Below are 21,353 nucleotides of genomic sequence, written 5' to 3' on the forward strand. Positions count from 1 at the left end.
GAAAAATTGTTTGAAAGCATTGCTAGACAAATATATTTATCGGAGAAGAATTTAAACTAAATTATTAACTTTATGTTTCATAAGTTACTTTATTTACTTTATTGTGTTTGTTTTATTTGTTACTTTACTACGACGGCTATTATTGTTGCTACACAGTAATTTAACTGGCTTTACCATTAGAAATATGACATATGGGCGATAATAGGCTCCGTTTGAGACAGAAATACGTGAGGGTAACACCTTGACACTGTGGCTTGGGTCGAATACATTATTACATACTTTTGTCAGGCTCAGTTCAGGTTCGGATTAAAAACTTTATGCTGTAGATCAGTTTGGGTTGATTAAAGTTTATAAGACGTTACTGATCTGGTTAAATTCCTGGCAGTCATTAAAGACTATATAATGAAATAGTGCTCATGTTAACTCATAAGCTTCATTAGTAAATGAGCTTTGGTTCTGAGTCATATTTCACATGTTCATGGTTTAGTGCAGACTACACAGTTGTGATATCAAGACCACTACAGTCACTTCTTGATTGTTTTATGTTCTTCAGTCCGTTCTCTCATGTGTAAGCTCCGATTATTTATTAGCTGTGCTAATAAATTTAGAAGATAGTTACTGTGTGTGACGATGGCACAAAGAATAATAAAGGTGAAGTATTACTGAAAATATTCCTTATTATATGTGTATGCCAGCAATTTTTTTTGTGGCTGTCATGAGGTTCATTCAGACTCCTTCTAACTTTGAAGTTGGAAACAATGCCCTCTATAGCACTAAATCTAGAACAGCATCTCTCTGCACTGAGCTTGAATCCCTCTCACAGGTACTGATTGGACAATTGCAGTTAGATTTTTTTTTTTTTCTTACGCATAGCTTAGCAATTCATTCTAAAGAGGAGAATGACTGGATCTTGCAGAATGTAGCATGTTTTTCAGTGGGATTGATACTTTTAGGCCCTCTTTTGCCCGCAGAAAACAAAACCGAGGAATGATGAATCTGTAGACTGTAAACACAAACACACAGCCCATCTGCATGTGTAGAAAATGGGACTGACAGAAGTCATGCTCATATTGTGTTTACCGTCCGCCAGGCAAGCACCTGTGTTTGTTTTCACATCACAGCTCTTGGGGCAGTGTGTGTGTGTGTGTGTGTGTGTGTGTGTGCACGTCCCCTTGCATGTCCCTCTTCATAAAGGACACATTTGTTTTGTAAAGTCCACTCGTGTGCTGCCTTAACCGGCTCCCTTCAGCCTGAGTCTTGCTTTGACAGGAAGCACATTTCCCCACACCTTCTGCCTGCGTACGTAGTGGCCCTGCGTCACAACCGGCAGAGGGGGCGGCCCTTTGTGATTGCTAGTTGAAAAAACAAGGCATTATCGCTCGTATTTTCCCTCTTATTAGTTTGATTACATTTGCAAATCAAATCAATCCATCAGACAGTTTGTGAAAAAAGGAGGCCGCATCATCCCGCAATCTGAGGGGGCCTCCTAGTAATCTCCATCTAATAAGATGCAAATGTGTCACATCGGTAAGTAACCAATAAATCACGGCCGCATTGCCGCCAATCATTAACTATCCAGACCAGCAGTCAATTTTTTAGTATTTTCAATTTGCGATATGCTGCTGGAATATAAAGATAGATGGACGTAATTACGCAAAACCAAACTCCATTTCAACTCGTCCTCGGCTCTCCCTCGCCTCCTCCGGGGCTCCATCTCCTACAGCAAATTTACTGAAGGTAGAAAAGGCTTGTCATCACATGACATTATTTTTTCTGGTGGTTCATGCAAAGTTCACCAACAGGGCCTGAAATGGCCCCACCCCCCCACCTCACCGACACCCCCAAACCCCACCCCAAAATAACAATTCAGAGGGGGTATCCTCTCCATCAGACAATAAGCAGGCAAGAAAATGGGATTGGATTCGAGCTGTTGGCTGGCTCTGAGGAATTATGACTTTGTGTGTGTGTGTGTGTCTGCGTTGTGGATGTTGGGGTGTGTGTGTGTGTGTGTGTGTGTGTGTGAGCGCGTAAAGACTGTGGGTTAAACAGGCCTCTCCTGACATGGTGACTTGGAGGAAGGATGCGCTTAATCGGGATGTAAATTATTATCGATGCGGTTGGGCTCTGGCGACAGGGCCATGTGTGAATAGGACCCACTGTGTTACTTATGAATAAAATGATTGGACTTATTTATTCCCTGGCACCGAGCACTTTGGACAAAGCACAACTGCTTGCAGTAAGGCCACGTTTCTCCTTTGTCCACATTACGATCACTCAGAATTTTGCTCTTATTTTGCTGTGGCTCTTCCTTCTCTTGTTTTTTTTTTTTTTTTTTCCAAATCTTCTCAAAAATATCTCCTCAAAACGAGTGACGTGTACTTAATGGTTTGCCTGTAAATTTAATTAAGAAATTTAATGTGGAAAAATATATAGAGAGAAGTAACTGTATATAGGTAGATAGATTCAGTGAGTACAGCCTTTTTTGTTTATTTTGTTTTTGTTTTGTTTTTATATGTGCATAGTATGCATATTTCTTTCTCTGGCTTTTCTTTCTGTCTCCGTTACTTTCGCACACACACACACACACACACACACTCAGGGAATCAAATAGCCTATATCTAAGTGGCCCTCTTTTTCCCATCATTTTTCACATTTGAATTTAAATTCAAATTCAAATATATGCAACCCTACAAAATATTCTGTCTTCCTCTTTTCATTTATTGAGTCTCTCTCTCTCTCTCTCTCTCTCTCTCTCTCTCTCTCTCTCTCTCTCTCTCTCTCTGCTTCTTTTGTTGGAATCCCTCTGGTAGAGAAAGAGCGCTCACTACAGTAAGCCCTCTGTAGTTCTGAGGCTAAGAATCCGTTCTGTTGAGCAAACTTGCATCAGCATATTCTTCCCCTATTCTTTTCCCATTGCATCTTTTGCAGCTCAAATAGGCTCCTGTGTGTATCATGATGTATGCTTTCATGCATTTCTTTATTTTATTATTCTGTCTCTCCTGAAGTAGCAATATGTCATGATGTAGGTTCCTTCGCTGTATTTCAGTTTTTTTCTTGTGTACATGTGCATGCGTGTGTTTGGATGCAGCTATCCTATTGTTCCCTGCTGTACCCACTCATGCAGCCATGTTTGCATAGGCACATATATCCAGATTTTTGTCTCTTTTTTTTAATTGCATAATGCAATTCATGTGTATCTCCAACTCATTCTCTCCCACAAGCAAACACATGTGCTCCTGTGGCCCCCACCTTTTTGCAGTCCTGCGTTAGCATCCATGCTGTCGGATTTATAGTTTATCTTTATCTGTCGCTTCATCTGTGGGTAGCTATTACAGCAGGCCCGGCCGGCTTATTGTTTGGGCCCTGATGGATCTCCACGTAGTCCATCACGCGTGATCGTGCGCCTGGAAAGCCATCGGGCCCGCCTGATGATGAAATACGAGCTATCAGCCTCGGTAATGGCTGTAAAATTTCATAATTACACGGCCTTTATTGCATTGCATAATGACCCCGAAGCAGTATGAAACAATTAATTAAGATTTTCAGCCGTGCCTTTTGCAGAAATTAAAAGGTGCTCATTGCCGCGGAATGGGGGGTAGGGTCTCGTCTTGAAAGCATTAAGAGCATGTTTTAAGCGCAGATTCTATGATGGCATGCTATTAAAAGGCCCACTGCTCATTGATGACTGTTTGTTGTTTGTGTGTGCATGTAGATGCAGGCATTCCCATGCTTCTGTCTGATCAGGTCTGAGAGGTAGGTAATCCCTAAAATAAAGATTGAGAGGCGTCTGTTGGAAAGATTGCATTTTTTCCGTTTTTGTAAGAAATGATAAGCGTGACAGAGGAATGCTGTGCCAGGCCTGTTCCAGTTATGCAAGTTATTCTGCTGTTTCTGGAAGGAATGTGTTGTGGAAAAATGAATGGTCATAACTAAATTCTCTTCAATTCTGACAATTAGGCTTTTTTTTTTGCATTTTATTAATTTTGCTGCTTTTGTAACCGAGTAGCTGAATATGTATTGAAAAGCATTTCTCTATCGATGCTAACGAGGGAGATTGAATCTTTCTACATTTTATGTATCGGCATGAGCATATATGTCCATGAAAAAAATCACCGTTCTCATATTGTTGGATCCCTAATTATTACCCACTGAAGTTGACTGCAAAAATTCCATCTTAATTAATAGGTTTCTTTCTTCATGCACTGTTGATTAATAGTCTCAGGAGTCTTTCTGTCCTGCTTCTGAGAGGAATGTGGCTTTTTTTGACTTAAGAGAGTCTAATTGTCAGAATCGAAGAGAATTCACTGATGACTATTCATTTTTCCACTGCACCAGTTTGAGGTTTGATACCAGGAAAACGAGTGAATCAGTGGTGTTTTCTGCGGCTTCTCCTGCTGGCATGAGTTTGTGGCCCTTTGAAGCTGTTCTAAGACCAGTTTTGCCTTGTCGCTAATAATGAATAACATTCAGATTTGGATAAAGAAACTAAAGCACTGGCCCTAGGTCAGGTCAGCTTTGCACAGAGCTCCAGGACAGGACAAGTTGCTGTGGTTTGTTGTGATCTAATGAAGAAGGAAGCTCACAATGGAGCCTGATGCATTAGCAATCAATATATCTGTGACATATCTTTAATATATCACTGAATCGCTGCAGTGGCTGAGCACAGCTCATCCTACGATGGCCACTGTGCTCTCCTTGGCCCAGAAAAGAGGAAGTCCCGCAGGTAGGGGTGACACATATCGATAGCTTGGTGGTGAGGAGGCTCCAGAGCTCCTTGTACAGTATCGTAATACGTCCTAAGAGGACTTCCCCAAAGTCCTTGTCATTCTTACAAACACCAGCACAGGAAACAGCAGAAGGAAGCAGGAGTGAAGGAAAAGTTATTCCCCCAAGGACTGAGAAAAGGACAGAATCAGGAGTGCTGCTTTTCAGCCAGATCAAAACATTAGCAGATAGGGAGCGCTGGTGTATCACTGAGGCAACAAGCATGAAAATGGTTTTCTTCACTAAAATGTGATATTTGTAAACTGAATGTTCCAAAATTTACAAAAGAGTAACCTGTTAAAAGCACTAACAGGGTATCTGCTTGTCCATAAAAAGTGAATAAATTAATTTAAGGATTTGTATTGTTAAAAGGTGATATGTGACAGTGCAGTGCCACTGGCTGTAATCTGGCTGATGTGTTTATTTACAGTGTTAACACTAAGAAGGCAGAACGATGCTGGAATCATATCAGATGATAATAGTTTTTTTTGCTGTCAGACAGATATTTAGACGTGACTGATAAACCGATATTGGTGATGTATTTTTGCTTTGGATGAGATGAGATGAGCATTTATAGGTGCTGCATTTGATTAATTTTGCTGCTTTTGTAACCCAATAGAAAAAAAAATTATTGAAAAGTATTTATCTATTGATGTTAACAAGGGAGATTTAATTTTGTTACATTGTATAAATGTTTATGTATCAGCATCAGCATATATGTACCTGAAAAATATCACCGATCATATCGTTGCATCCGTAATTATCACCCACTGAAGTTTGTCCCTGCACTGTTTATTAATAGTCTCATTAATCTGTCCTTCATTATTAGTGTTTATTATTACTAATAATCATAACTGCATTAGATCTGGTACTATAAACTTCTTCAATTTGATTACCTCTCTCCAAAACCCATTTAAAATATGACAGCTTGTATTTTGTCTGACACCCCCAAACCTTTCCTTGACTTACCAATTTCCTCTAAACCCCCTCACCAAGTAGCCACAGCCACAAAAGCCGCTCGAGAGAGAGATGGAGATTGAGCAGGATCGGGAGAGCGGGGTAATTAAAATGTAAATATTGATATTTCATTGTTTGAAATGGCTTCCCGGCACAGTTGTTAATGTCACTCCATCTGTGAGAGTGTCTCTCATGCGGTCACTTTATTATAGTCCGGGGAGCCTCGCCTCTCGCTGCCCTGCCACAGTGTAGCACCGGCTCGTGGCAGCTTCGTTTTCATATCTAATTAAGTGGAAAAGTACAGTCCGTACAGTAATCCGTGGCATCTTAACCAGCTGCCTGGGTATATTTAGAATTAATCTCCACCACCAATCGGCCCTAATGTATGCAATTAAGAGGCTGCCGATTGCTAATTAGGTGCATTAGAATCAAGCGGCCTCGTGCACACTTTGTGATTAGCCGACTAGGCTGCATCCCCCTTCCCCAGGGCAGGGCCAAATCCTGCAAGGGAGAGAGAAAATGTATTGGCAACAAGATATCCAACATAAATTGGAGTCAACACTTCAGCCAAATTTATGAAGACACAGCAGTTTGAATAAAATTGCTGTTGTATTTCTTTTTTCTTTCTTCTTGATGTTTTGTAAGAGAACAGCACGGTTTGATGTCAACTTTGACCTCATCACTTATGAATTGTCAGTGCAGTGATATTTGCCCAACCTAACTGCAACAAACCGCATGTGACAGAAGAAACAGACTCTTATTGTTTCAGAAAAAAAAGAAAGACCCAGGGGAAAAGCAGTCAGTTAGAGAGGGCGGGAAGTGGGGATGCTGAAGGGGCTGCATCTTCAGATTTCAGGATTCTTTTACAGCAATTGCCAAAAAAAAAGGTGAGCCTATCTGAGCTTAGTAAAGATCTATATGTGCTTGTTTGTGTATATATATATATATATATATATATATATATATATATATATATATATATATATATATATATATATTTTTTTTTTTTTTTTTTTTTCATTTTATTTTACGTATTATTTTCTAAATCTGCAGTAGCAGGCACTGTTTAAATAATGCTGCATTTTCAGCACAGCAAGCTGAACCGCATCCCTTGCAGCTTTGCGGGCTTGTCCGGAAGTAGGAAACTTCTGAGCCCCAAAGCAGCTTAATGTTGTTTATACACTTAAAAATTCAACTTAATGCGGAAAACATAATCTACTATCAAGTTTTGAATACTTTATTCTTTTTTTAACCGGATCGCTATATCACTCAATGTGTGTATGAGAGTTGAATCTCAGCGTGGAGATTTCCGCACCACATGACAGTGTAATTGACCAGAGCTCAGCTCATGTGCATAAGGTTTGTCCAGAATCAGTGAGAGCAGAGTGAGTGTGGTGTGCACCAGCAGTGGGATGTGTATATTGTTTACTCTCACCACATTATAGCACAGTATGACACATAGTGTTTAATGTAAATAAACCAGCATCTTTTGCATGATGCTTAAAGTTTCAGCACCTCAACTCAAAACACCTTCCCACTTTTCTCAGTCAGTTCAGACTAACTCATTAGACCAGTAAAGGGGAAAACAGCTGTTTAGTATTGACAGAGTGCTAAATGGATGGAGATGGCTGTGGCAGTGTTATGGTATTTTCCCTTAGAAATCTCTCTCTCTCTCTCTCTCTCTCTCTCTCTTTCTCTCTCTCTCTCTCTACCTCTCTACCTCTCTCTCTACCTCTCTCTCTCTCTACCTCTCTCTCTCTCTGCCTCTCTATCTCTCTACCTCTCTCTCACTCCTCCCCCTCTCTCTCTTTCTCTCTCTACCTCTCTATCTCTCTACCTCTCTCTCACTCCCCCCTCTCTCTCTCTACCTCTCTCTCTCTCTGCCTCTCTATCTCTCTACCTCTCTCTCACTCCCCCCCCTCTCTCTCTCTACCTCTCTCTTTCGCTGTCTCTGTACCTCTCTCTCTCTTGCTCCCTCTCTCTCTCGCTCCCTCTCTCTCTTGCTCCATCTCTCTCTCTACCTCTCTCTCTCACTCTGGTGTTGTTTTGTAGAGATGAAAGGCTGCCGTGATGAAAGCAGAGAGGTTTTGCTTTGTGTGTGCGCATGTTTGTATGGCTCTTCCCCTCCGTCCCCCTCCTCCATTCAAACTAAAGACCTGAGAGGCTGTTTACACACACACACTCGCACATTTGTTTGCCTTTTCATGTTGGTTTTTGTTTTGCGCGTGTGTTCGGTAGTTCAATATTTGCTGTGAGACTGACGGAATTGAGGACGTATTGCATGTGGATATGCTAACAGCGTGCCAGTTTAACTGACGTGAGGAGAGGCCCAGTCTCTCTCTGTGGCTCAGAAAATACACAAACACACACACACACACACACACACAAATATATGGTATGACTGATGAGTATGCTTTTATTCTCTGTTAATCCGCTTAACACATGGAAAAGAAAACTCTTTTCTTGCTTGCTTATCAGTTTCCCTTGTGGCCTGAACTGCGCAGTTTTTGCTCAAGTTTACAAACCAGTGTTACTTCCTTAATTCTGTGTTTTTCTTTAGCCATTTTAACGGCACTAGTAATTAGTGATGCACCAAAAAGCTGAAGCAGAAATCCAGGAACGGTAGAGCAAAAATAATACAGAAAACCAAACAAAGCTGACAATAAATAAGGGTACTTCATTTAAACTTGTGCCACAAAATCCAGCTTCCTCAACAACACAACTATAGAGAACAATTGGTCATCCAAAGCAATGAAGTCCATTATTATTAGTAATACTTAGTTTTTTGGCTCTGACATGTTTATGTATTTTTTTTGTCTACAGATGGCACAAGTGTGCTGTGAAGGACCTTTCTGTATGCTTCTGTAATTTTGCTTTATTCTGCATATCATGCAGGATGCTGTGATTTTATATGGTATCAGATCTGAACTGTAGAATTCCTTGTACGTCCTCTCAATACTTGGCATGTACAGTGATTACACATCGCTTGTCTGGTGTCCCTCATTAGAAAGCAGGAATCACCCCACACATCTGTCATTTTCACTGTTGATCTGCTGCCTTTGTGCTGACCAGCATAGGAAAGCAAAGGAAAGAAACTTCCTTCTTCTTCCTATTTCTTATTTTTATTACTGTTAAATAGATTTGTGAAGTCTGACATTTTGACACCTGATTTTAGGCCTATGTCGTTTTTTCTCCCCTACCGATGCAATATAATAGTAATATAACCTCCTGTCAGAATGCGCGAGCTTAGATGATGAGCTGGTTCAGACCTTCGTGTACTGGTCCACTCTAATTGGGTCAGGAAGCCGTGTGTCCTGTGGGCGATGGTCTTTATTGTGTTCAGCGTGTGGTGGCTACAACATCTGAGTAGAGGAGCAGAGTCAGAAGAGACTCATAGATTACGACAAGATGTCTTCTCAAGTCTCCACCACATGCCACCAAAACAACACAGCTTCTACCACATTGTCTCAAAGCAACACTTACACTTTTCCAGCCTCCTCCAACTGGATCTCGCATAACGGCTGCAGTGGGGACTTCTAGGTCCCCAGAAAAGCCCAATGAACCAAAAAAGCTCATTTAAAACTGTTCGGGTAGCGCTATCTTACTACTAGAATCCCATTTGGGATTCTTGTTGTTGTTGTTGTTGTTATTATTATTATTATTATTATTTCTTGTTTTTGAACAAATTCTGATGTGTGGCCTAAACTGAAGCCCTGCTTCTGATAGTCACAATTCACAACTGCACTGCAGCAGTTTTACATAACAAGAAAGAATTGAGAATCATAATCATTTCAAAAATATTTTAAAATTGTTTCATTACTTGTATTTGTATCATTATGTGCTAGACAATATAACATCTATATCAGTATACTGGTGTTTGTGTCATACAACAATCTTGCCAAATAAACAGTAGGTTTCCTTTTGTGGTTTCTGTCTTGTTAGCATTTCCAATACTCTGTAAGGATTCTTTGGCATAAAAAAGACGAGAGCAGGTTAAAACCAGCTAATTCAGGTTTGTAATACTTTCTTCTAGTGTAGAGTAGCAGTACTCAGCAGGAGTTCATTCGATTTGTTAATGCAAACTTGATCACTTGATACTGTGATAATATGATATATTTGTAAAGGACTATGGTATTAAACTGAATCGATATCTCCCAGCACTAGCATCATTTGAGTTATTCTGAATTGTTCTGCAACATCCCATGGCTTCTCACAAGCTCTGTTGCTAACCCACTTTGGCAGGTTGGCCCAGTAGTATTACTGTATCACATCGGCAGTATTTTGTGCAAGTGAATTAGTCACGGTGCCGTCGTTTTGACAACGTGTGAAAGCAAGCAAGCTTCTCAAGCGCCGGACGAGAGCAGAAAACGTCAAATAAACAGGCAGCACGGCTGCATGATAGAGCCTATCAGTGCATGCTCATTCATCCGCTAAGCAGGAGAAAGCAGGCGGGGAGCGAGAGAAGGTGTATGTGTGTGTTTGCTCTGCGTTTGTATAGGGATGGGCAGCATGACTGAGGTGAAGGCTGCCCTGAGGAAGAAGAGGAGTGTGTGTGTGTGTGTGTGTGTGTGTGTGTGTGTGTGTGTGTGTGTGTGTGTGTGTGTGCGCGAGCGCACCGGTAGGCCTTCTCAGCAGTGTGAACGTGCAGTCAGAAGAGATTTGGCAGACGTGCGGGCAGTGGGTGCTGTGAGGCCTGGTGCCTAGTGCTCCTGCCCGGTAGGGGTTAACTTCGCTTGGCTGCACCGCAGCCTCTTTCTGTCAGCCCGCAACACACCACGCCCGCACACACACAGGTCCAACGCTTATTCCTTCTGAAAAGCCACCACTGATTTAACAAGAGCTCAGCCATCAGATACTTTCAAACGCTCTGCCCTTCACACATTCCAAATGCTTAGCCTTTTCTCCCTCCTCTGCCGCAGAGTGCAGCTTTGGATGGACAGAGGGGCAAGATGCCAGTGGCAGTGGTCTCCTCTTTGCAGCGTGTTGGGGGGTGGGGGGTTGCAGGCTGAGAGAGTTAAATCGAGAGGAGGCTGCTGAAGATAGTGCTTTAGATCAGATAATAAATACCCCTCGTGTCATCTGGATGAGTCTGTCTGCTTTGTGCCTGCCAAGTAAAATAGAAATCTCAGGTGAGGTTCAAAAGGAGGAGCATATTTGCACATTTTTAGATATTAAAAATGAAATGACATGTCTAATTAAATTTTTTCTAATATCTAATTAAATAATATGTAGAAGATGGGTAAAAAATAAGTAATGGAAATGGGATCAAAAGTTTTGTTAATATGTCTTTCGTCGGCTCGGGATTGGCCGAGGTGTCAGTAATGGCACAGATGTTTGCTCAAAATGTTCCAAAAAAGCAAATAATGTATATGTAAGTATATATAATTATCATATATATGATGTATATCATAATTTTCATATTATATTGTTATATAATTTTTATACAATCTGCTCGTGTATTATGTGATTTAAAAAATCTGACTGTAAAGAAATCTGAATCAGAATCATAGAAATTTACGATTGGCACATGCATAATGTTTACGATGAACTAACCCGTTACGAGTAAATATGAACTAATGCAGTTTCATTACATTATTCCTGCACACGTTTACTGCTGATGATGATGGTGGCAGCATTTAATTCAGCTCTTAGTGATCTTTCCCACGCAGCCCACACCTCCAAAGGTGAGGCGCGGTCACTGTTACCATGTGGCTCTTTTGTGAAATTGAATGAGTGATGAAAAAAGACAGACAGAAAGAAAGAAATAAAGGGACCCCGGACGCAACTAAAAAGTTTGTGCCCGACGTAAATGTCAATAGAGAAACCTCTTCCATCATCGGCAGTAAATTCACATTGATGCCTCTTTTCTTCGCACTATCGATCCGGCCATGAGAACGCAGATTTGTATCTGTTAATTAATGCGTCCCGAAACTGCATTTGTATTAATCAGGGAGATAAGAAAAATTGGATGCCCGCACTGGCATGACAACCGTAAAAGCGGGGGCCGGCCCCCCGATAAAATCATTGATGGACCTCAATAAAGGTGGGGTCGGGGGAGGAGGGAGGGGGGGAAGTTCCCCCTTCCACTCAATAAACTAATCATCCGGCTTTTAATTATTCTGTGGGGAGATGTGTTGGAGATTGGGGAATGTGTAAATCTAATTATTTACTAACAGCAGTGACTGGGAGGGAGGGCTAGGGGGATGGCACACGGGGAGCTCCAGGCTATGGGCTCTGTCCATCTGCCACTGCTGTCCTCTCTGCAACCCCCCTCCCTGCCTGCCTCTTTGGCTTTGTGTCCACTAACCAACACCACCACTAGTGCCGCTGCCACCCTCCAGCGCTGCCTCTACAGTGGAATATTACCCTTTAATTTTGTCATTGTCATCTAAACTTGGAACAGTTCGCCGAACTCGTGTTTATGTGTTGGTTCATTGTAATGACAGTTCTGTGACAGGTGAAGATTTCAGTCGAGAGAAGGAGAGAAATGTATGGGAGGATTCATATTTTTAGCCCATGCCAGCTCTCATTGGAGCTTAAACTCCTTTGCAAGAATGCAGCAGGGTCTGACATTAAAGACCCCCTTAAGAAATTCTTCACTAATCCCTTTTGATGATTTTATTAAGTAGTGGTGGACAGCCCTGCCAACTGGCGCTGGGTGCGCGCCCACCAGCAGGCCAGGAAGTGCACCAACTGCTCAGCCTGCTCCTAATGAGATCAGAGATGTTAACAGTTTTGGATAATAAATTAGCAGTTGTTAGAAACAATAGCCTTAAACCTATACATAATGAGCTCCGTGCCATTCACGATCAACTCAGAATCAGAGAGCGAGGGAAAAGCGGGGGAAAGTGAGCGGTTTCAGCCACCTTTCGTCCAGGTTGACGCTTTTCAACAGTTGCTTTGAAGCATCTCTCTCTATGCCTCCCCATAGCTGCTTGGATAAGGGCTCTTGCTGTTGTTAACGGTGACGCCTCATCTGCTCTGTGCCAGGCTAAAGAGTGAGAGGGAGAGAAAGGGGGAGAGAGAGTCGTCAGATGGGCCTCCAGTATTGTGTTGTCAGTTCATCGCCTGGCCCGGGCATGAGCGGAGAACTGGCGTGCTGCTGTCCAGTCTGTCGCGCTGGGGCTCTTGCTCTCTGTCGTCTGCTGTCCATGTGGACGCTGGAGGGTGATGATGCTCCAGGTTGACTTCCTGCTGTCAGTGGAGATGTTTGTTTGTGGCATCATGAAGATTGAAGTTCTCTTTCAGAGATCCAGCTTTCATACATCGTCAAGTGCTCTCATGGTTTTTTAGCGCAACTGAAAAAAAGAAAGGAAACTAGAGAAAGGGGGGAAAGGCGAGGGAGAAAATGGAGAGAAAAAGAGAGAGAGAGAGAGAGAGAGAGAGAGAGAAAGAGATACGGATGAGGCAAGAAGGAAGGAGAAGGGAGTTTGAGGCAAGCAATTAGTCTTTCAGCTAGTGTGATGGGAAGAATTGATCCATGCTGCATGTTTGGGGAGATAAGGAGTTCCCTCCCACAGGATGCCCCCTAGCCTGCCGCACGGCAGGAGATGAGAGCCGAGCCTCGTGCTAGGTGCATCCCCTCCTCTCCCCTCCCTCTGCTCTTCTCCTCCCATCACAGCTTCAGAATGTCAATGCTCTTCACCAACACTCTCAGCAGGCCACTGCCAAACCTCCCTAACTTCTTGCACAGATTCGGCCAGTGTGTTGTTCACTCACTGGAAGGTTGTTGAAAGGCGAATCAGAGGTAGGACCTGAGTTTGAGGCCTCTTCTGTGTTTCTTGCAGGGTTCTCAACGCTGTCGCTGGCCGACCAGATGAGCCTCCTACAGAGCGCCTGGATGGAGATACTGATCTTACGCGTGGTCTACCGGTCACTGCCGTTCGAGGACAAGTTGGTCTACGCTGAGGACTACATCATGGACGAGGACCAATCCAAGCTGGCTGGCCTACTGGACCTGAACAATGCCATCCTGCAACTGGTGAAGAAGTACAAGACCATGAAGCTGGAGAAAGAGGAGTTTGTTACTCTTAAAGCTATAGCGCTCGCGAATTCAGGTGACTAATTAATTAATTTCTATATGTATGTTGGTTTGGTTTGTCATCTGAATGATGTCACACTTAAATTATACAAATATGTCAAATCTTTTTTAAAAATGTAGGAAAAAATCAAAAATAGTATTCCAGATCACTTCCATGCGTCTTGATCTCTGTGAATAAAAAGTGGGTCAACCTCTCGCAAGCAGTTAATCTCACATAATTTGTTTCAAAAATACTCACAGGCACCTTCCTCTGGCTTCCTGTCTCTACATTCACATGAGCACAGCCTCCCCTTCTCCCCCTAGAGTCCTCCAAAGGCATGCCTGCAGCATTAGCATAAGTCCATCTTCAGGTACCTCTTAAACAAGGAGCCCATCACTCTTCACTTGCGTGTCGATAATTCGCACTGATGTGGGGGCCGGGAGGGCTCCCTTTCTTTTGACCCCTTCTTTGAACTTTATCTTGGTCACTGGCCAGCGACCCTCCCACCACCCCTCCAACCCCCCCCCCCCCCCCCCCCCCCCCTTTAATTACAAGAAGGAAACTGTCAATAAAATCTGTTAAATGGGACGCAGTGAGCAGCTTGAATGGTAGGGCAGCTATTTGTTCAAATTCTCGAGCGCTCAAGGTATTGACAGTTTGTTTTCTGAGGCCATATGTGACGATCAATCTCCGGCTGGGCCTGGCCATGCTGAAAAATGAAAAAGCAGATTGCTCTTGCCTGCTTGCGGATGTCGGCCCGGCTCACCGGACGCTCAGGGCCTCTCCTGCCCCAGAGTGAGCCCTCGAGGGGGAGAGGGCGCGCAGCTCTTGAGAAATTCTTTTTTAATTGATTTAGTAATTAACAGTTCATCTCTCTTGTCGATGCCCACGCGCACTGAGACCGATGGGATGGCGATTGTATGGAGCAGGCGGAAGCGGCTGGAGCGATGTGCAGATTTATTCAGAGAGACTTGCGTCCTTCCTCTCCTTCTCTGCACATATGAGGGTAGACATGTTGCCCAGCCATGCATTATTGCCTGGTGGCTGCATGGCTGTGTTTTGTAGCCTGCATTAGTCTTTTCCTGTTAAATTGGTTCCCTTTCTTTAGTAGGACATAAAGCCTCTAATGGTATAATGATCCTTTAAGCAGTCTTAGGATTCAGCTTTGAACCAAGATGCAGTAAGAATTTTACATACTGTCAATTTTTTCCCACCCCAGTCTTTCTCTCGTGTCACACTCGAGGCTTTGCTTCTGTAGCACCTCACGAAGCTCCTCTCCCAGGAGAGGCATGCGTCATACCAGAATTCAAAGGTGTGCCATTTTGTCACTGTTTTAGAAGAAAGAGCGAGGACACAGAGAGAGTTCTGGACAGCTTCTGTAAAAAATAGTGCACCCTGCTGTTCTTTTGCCTTTACAGCCCTGAAGTGCTGTAACAGCAAACCTTTTTGACGGGTAATCAATTACTCATCTAAAGATTGTGCCCAAGCCAGATAATGCTAAATGCACTTTTGATTTAACTTTTCCTCTCATCATATAGTTTCATTATGGAGAATTTTTATTGTGGCAGCAGCTCACTTTGTTTAACTTGCCATAACAAAAATCCCTCCAAGCTTTGTCCTCCAGCAAGTTACTCTCTTCCTTTAAGAAAATATACTGACAGCAAATACTGTGTTTTAAAGTGGGAAGACTTCACTTCTCGAGCCTGGACAATGATATATATATTTTCTAGAATGATGTAAGTTGTCTACCGTTGCCGCTGATGTTTAGATTGATGGTGCTGCTGGCGTGGCATGCTTCATGGAAAGCTGCAGTTAAGCACTTTCCTGGCAGGGATTTTGGTCGCGTCGTGGGTCACTTTTCAGATGGCCGGAGCCCATGTGACTGATGGACAAGACCTTCCTCTCTGAATAGTAGATGGGCCTAGAGACACTCAAGGCTTGGAAAATTGAGCTGTTAGCTGAAGCAGACAGCCTGTTTGCCCTTACAGCCCCAAAATAGAGACTCTGCTAACAGGGGAAGCACACAGGGACACCCACACATGATCTCTGTCTTATCAATACTTGACCCTACAGTTATTATTTAACATGTATGTATTGATTCTATCCAAGGCATGAATTGTAATGACTTGGTCGAAGCCCTATGTGTGTTCTGACATGTAGCCCTTAGGGAATGGGCTAGGGCTGACATGGCAGAGCGCAAAACAAGTCGTGGGGCTTTGTGGGTGGTTGTGTTGATGGTAAAAAACACACAAAAGCACTGATTTACCAGTGTATTATTTTACGTAGGTTGACTATATATGCATTCATTAATATGAGGACTTTTTGCACTGGAATTCCTGAATCTGCGCAATAAACAGAAGGGCGTAACACTTTAGGAGCACTTTTTGGCAGGACCCTCAGTGAGAGTTTTCAACAGAGAGCAAACTCACAGAGCACTTTTGGTTAAGGCCTTTAGCTGTCTGAGACTAATTGCATTCGGAGAAGCACACGGGGCTCCAGCATGCATGCGTGCCGTGCTAACGAGCAAATATGCAAATGAACCCTGTTTGACATTTCTCCCAGACAATGCCAGTCAAGCGGAGGGATTGACGCCTGAAAAGTGGCACGTTATGTCCTATTGCTTAGGCGCGAGGCCCGTATCAGGTCGCCTACAAACGTTGTTCCTGTTGTGCATGCCATTCATCAGGCCCACGGAGAGCCGTGTAAACACACGGAGAAGACAATTCCAGTGTTTAACTCTCAAGTGTGTGTTTAATAACCGGAGAATGAGCTCTGCCTTGGCAGAAAGGACGAGTCAGTCTCTTTTCCCCCCATTTATCAGCACTTTCTCTGCAGGTTTATTAGTCTGTAGAAACAGACTCGAGAGATTAAATGTCTGTGATTGAATCTTTTGACTCTCAAGTGTCTTTTTAATATTATATAAAGTACTTGTGGATCTTTGTAGTAAAGTGTTCACAGTGATTTTGCTGGAATGTGTATGAAATCTGAAATATGAATCAGTCACTAATTACACAATCTGTCATTGCTTTCTCTGCTACACAGTGACTGAGAAACAGAAAGAAATGGTTCTGACGTTCTCCAATTGTTTCTCCATTACCTTCCTACATCTTCAGATCAGTTTGCTTAACAACTGGTATAACAGAGTTTGTCTTGTTTGGCAGACTCCATGCACATAGAGGATGTGGATGCAGTGCAGAAGCTCCAGGATGTTCTGCATGAGGCCCTGCAGGACTACGAGAGCAGCCAGCACGTGGAGGACCCACGCCGGGCCGGCAAGCTGCTCATGACCCTGCCTCTGCTCCGGCAGACCTCTACCAAGGCTGTGCAGCACTTCTACAGTATCAAACAGGACGGCAAGGTGCCCATGCACAAACTCTTCCTGGAGCTGCTAGAGGCCAAGGTCTAGCTCAGTCCCTTACTTAGGCCACACCCCTCGTTTGGAAAGTGGGCGGGTCATATCGATGACCCCACCCGTTTCGCCAGGCAGGCAGTGACTGATTCTCCGCTACTGACGGTGAAACTTTTGTCTATAAACGGTATCAAATAATGACAAGAAACAAACATAACCTTTATGGTACTCGTAACTATTGACAGTGATACATACATTACGGAATGATTAAAGTGTCGTTATTGAGAAAAATGTTGAAGGGGGGGGGGGGGACTGCTTTCTCTATTTAGCAGTGGGACTTGGAACCAGCTTTTGACTTGTTTTTCTCCAAAATCTGATGCAGTTTCTAGAGCTATCGAAAACATTTTGTTGATTTTCACAAAACCTGGAGCCGAGAAAGATCAGCCCTGCCAAAGGAAGGAGTTCCACTGAGTTGGAAGCCAGCAAACTGTACTGTCCTAAACCCATGTCCAGCTATCATCTTATTCGAGGAACCTAGGAAGAATCCCTCTTTATCAGACAGCCGCAACAAGACGACTTGCAGTAGTATTACCACCAGACCTCACCGGAGCAGTTAGCCAAACAGAGATTTCTTTGGTTTTGTTTTATTCTTTTTCTTTTTTTTTTTATGCCTTTTATTTCCATATTTGAAGAAGCTGCTCCTCTCATTAATTTCACCACAGTCACCGGGGTTTGATTCCCTTCTGGTTTTTTTCAAGTCTTCCAAACACTTCTAGCCACTTTTAATGATTTTATCTGTATCTTTTCAGGGAATAGCCTGAGCTTTAGTCTCTCATGCAATACAAAACAAAGAGGTACTGCGGTGGACAAGGAATAGACTAATTTATTTATTGATATTGTTTTACTGTGTTTTATTTTGGTGTATTTTTACTTCAATGAAGGGTGTAAATAGGCTTTGTGGTATGGTCATCATACACAAGTTTTGTTCATAAATGTTACTGGAACTGATTGCTTTTCTACCAGCTTGACCACTTACGAGTCATAAAAATAAACCCTCGCGATCTTCTCCAAGCAATATATGTTCTCCTAAAAAGCAGAGGTGTGTAAATGTAATGCGATTTCTGTTAGTGCCCGTCTTCTTTGGGAAACTGAATTTCCTGCAGCTTTAGCTTTCGTTTCTGTGCTTGATATAAGATGATAGTTGACAGAAATGATGGCAAGAAGGACCATAAACATTAACTCATATGATATATGCATTTATATTAACCCCAATCTCTTTACTTTTATTGGCATTATTTCATATCAAAGCAGTTATATGAACTTTGTGAAGCAAGTTAGCACTTAGGCGAGACGTCACCACTACTTGGAGTAACGTTGTAGCTCTAGTTTCATGTCGGTCCTATTTTTTATGATGAATAGAGGCTCCGATATCATGATGTAATCTTCACAACCAGACATTTCTTTAGCGGAGAAGCTAAGTAACTAAGCAAGCTATCCACAGCACTCATCTGAAATATGTCAGTATTAGTATGGGGTATTTTCTGAATATTCTTAAACGTTGTAAATTGTAAATTAACAGATTATAAAACTAACCTAAGACATTTTATTGGAACAAAATGAAAAAAAAATGTAGTTCAGCTTGATGTTTCATGTCTGCTGTGCTTTCTTCTGAACCATTTATTTCTTTTTCTCCCTCCTTCTGTTCCATGCAATGATGTTGTGTGCTTTTCGTGGTGGTTCCAGTTTTTTGTGCTGTTTTTTTTTCTTCTTTTCTTTCTTATTCTTTCTTTTTTTTAGAGACAGGGTAGATAATAGAGACACTACTGGATGTACAAATCCTCAGGAGACGAGTACGATGGGTTCTCAAATAACTTGCTGAAGAAAAAAGACTTTCTAGTTCCTGCTAGATCAACAAGGTCCGCAATCAATGTAATCTATACTGATGTATAAGTGATTTAACAGTTATTTAAAGGAAGGAACAACATATATTAAAAAAGGGATCATTTTGTCTAACTACTTTCCTGTAGAGTAACACTGTATATCTTAGGTTAAAATGAATAATACGCTTTTGAGTATCTCAAAACAGTAGTGGATTTTTTTTTTCCACTTGTTTTTTTTTTTCCTCCTTAACAAGACGCTGTACATAAGGCCTTCCATGCTAAACAACTTCGTTGTAATATTATCTTTACTCTTTGAGGCTGCAAAGGGAAAAAAGAAAAAACTTTATGTTTTGGTGTAGGATCAGTTTCCAAAACTATCGCTTAAACTTTGTGTGCTAAATAAAAATGAAAAAAGGACTTAAAGAATAGATTTTTTATTTTTATTTATTTTATTTTATTTTATTTTTTGGAATAAAACGGGGATGGGATTTTATTTCATTTCTGTTTCCTCCCTTCTGTCTTGTTCTATAAATACCGTGTAATATCTATCATTAGCTATACAGAACTATAATTAGATTGTGCTTTGGAGAGGTTAGTGTAACGTAACTGAACATTATTCATGGAAACTCATCAGATGAAACGGTCAAAAACAGGAGGGTTCTTGCTGTTGATAGGACGTTGGCACTTTCATTTTTTTACACAACACAACTCGTGGCAGAAAGGTGCTGTTTCTTTGTGATTTTTTTCTTTCTATCCTGTTGTCTGTTACGTTGTCTTTACCATGAAAAACGGTACTGAACACTAAGCAGATGGAACTTAGGAAACCGTAACCTGCCAGCGATTTTAAGCTGAGCTTTTCAACCACTTTTAGTTTCGTAATGTCACACAGATGTTGCAGCAAGCAGTCCTGGGCCTGTGTGCACTGAGTGTGCTGACCTGGGGTCAGCTCTGTTTCTCTCTGTCTGGTAATATGAACAACAAAACGAAACTGATCCTAGATCAGCGCTCTTGCTTTAAGAAGTCTGGCGCATAACCCCTGCTCAGTCTTGAGGTGCATTGAAATACTGACCTTTTCTCAGATCGTTCACAAAGCTTTCTTATAAACGGAGCATCCTCGCAGAAGATAAAGCGTTTTGTGAATCTGTAGTGACCATCATTTTGGACAGTATACTCCACGAGCAGCTTAGATCATCAGAAGGCTTTTGCTCTGTGTCTTTTAGCGCGCTACTCGAGCCCTGAGCGCAGAGCGAAGTGTAATTTAGCCATACCGACGACTTTTTTCCAACATATTTTCTTATTTAAAGCAATACGACTGTGCGGCAACCAGGTGTCGCACTTTGTGATTGAATTAGATCAAAATGCTGTATTTATTGGACTATTTTGCAATTTAAGGAATATTAGGAACAATAATATGAAGATGTACAAACAACTGCTATTTTTTATTATATATGACGTTATGGGCGTTGGTTATATTTATTCTCGTGTCGGTGTCTGCCAAACGCGGCGAGGGGTTTCGCGGCGGTCGAACCTGCAAAGTGTGGAAAACACTGATGGAAAGGAAGAGCTTGAGGAAAAATATATAAAAAAAAAGAGAAAAAAAACAACCTTATAAGATCAATAAGATAATGATATAAATTTCAATCCAGGAGTTGCTGAAACAGCCTGTAGTGAGAACCATGTCTGTAGTTCTAGATGTGCTCCACATCAGTAAAATAATTAACTGTATATTTTTGTGATGTGTATCATACAGTGTGCTCCAACGATTCTGTCCATTTGTGTAAATGTATTTATTTTACATTGTATATATTGTTCAATGCAAAAAGAGAGACCTATGATTCTGTAACTACGGTCAGTTCAGATGTGTAACTCCAATTATGCCTTTCAGGATAATGGTAGAGCAATATTAAAACATGCTTCCAGTTTTGACTTCGGCCTGCTCTTCTTTTGCTCTCCTTCCATTTTCTCCACTTTCTAATCTCACTGTTACAGGGCGGTGCTCACCAGTCCTGGTCCTGCCTTCCTGTAGAGTGTAGTCCCGACCACAGTCTGCCACACCTCCTCCAGCTAATTAACATTTCAGATGTCCTTCATTGGCTGGATCGGATACGCTAGTCTTAGGTAAGGAGGAGGCAGCACTTCAAGTGCAGGTGTGCCCTAAACACTCTGGATCTCCTGGAGGAGGTTTGGTGACCACTGCCCTAGGGGTGCGATTCTGTTCACCTGACCTTTTTCACCTTGGTAGTTCATGTGCCTGGTCATGTTAAGCATGATTAATCACATCTTATCAATTACAAGATATTATTATTGCTTTTTCTATAACCTCCCATAAAAATGATGTGCTCCCATGAAAATTGCGTCCAATTCACAGACTTTAAAATATCA

The 21,353-nt window shown here is 42.1% G+C and overlaps 1 protein-coding gene across 13 annotated transcripts in view; it reads left to right on the plus strand.

Annotated features, from left to right (window-relative positions):
• Positions 1–20,897, plus strand: part of esrrga (estrogen-related receptor gamma a) — a 216,675-nt gene extending 195,778 nt beyond the window's left edge. For 9 of the 13 annotated variants that reach the window (XM_037542221.1, XM_037542220.1, XM_037542218.1 and 6 more), the window contains 2 exons: positions 13,509–13,778; positions 16,904–17,148. In XM_037542221.1, coding sequence (XP_037398118.1) covers positions 13,509–13,778; positions 16,904–17,148 — 515 coding nt within the window. Of the gene's footprint in view, positions 1–13,508; positions 13,779–16,903 lie in introns of all 13 variants that reach the window. The other 4 variants (XM_037542216.1, XM_017720333.2, XM_017720327.2 and 1 more) reach the window with 1 other exon arrangement.
• Positions 20,898–21,353: the final 456 nt, after the last annotated feature.

This window comes from Pygocentrus nattereri, chromosome 10, assembly GCF_015220715.1.
Source record: "Pygocentrus nattereri isolate fPygNat1 chromosome 10, fPygNat1.pri, whole genome shotgun sequence".
Classification (NCBI taxonomy): domain Eukaryota; kingdom Metazoa; phylum Chordata; class Actinopteri; order Characiformes; family Serrasalmidae; genus Pygocentrus; species Pygocentrus nattereri.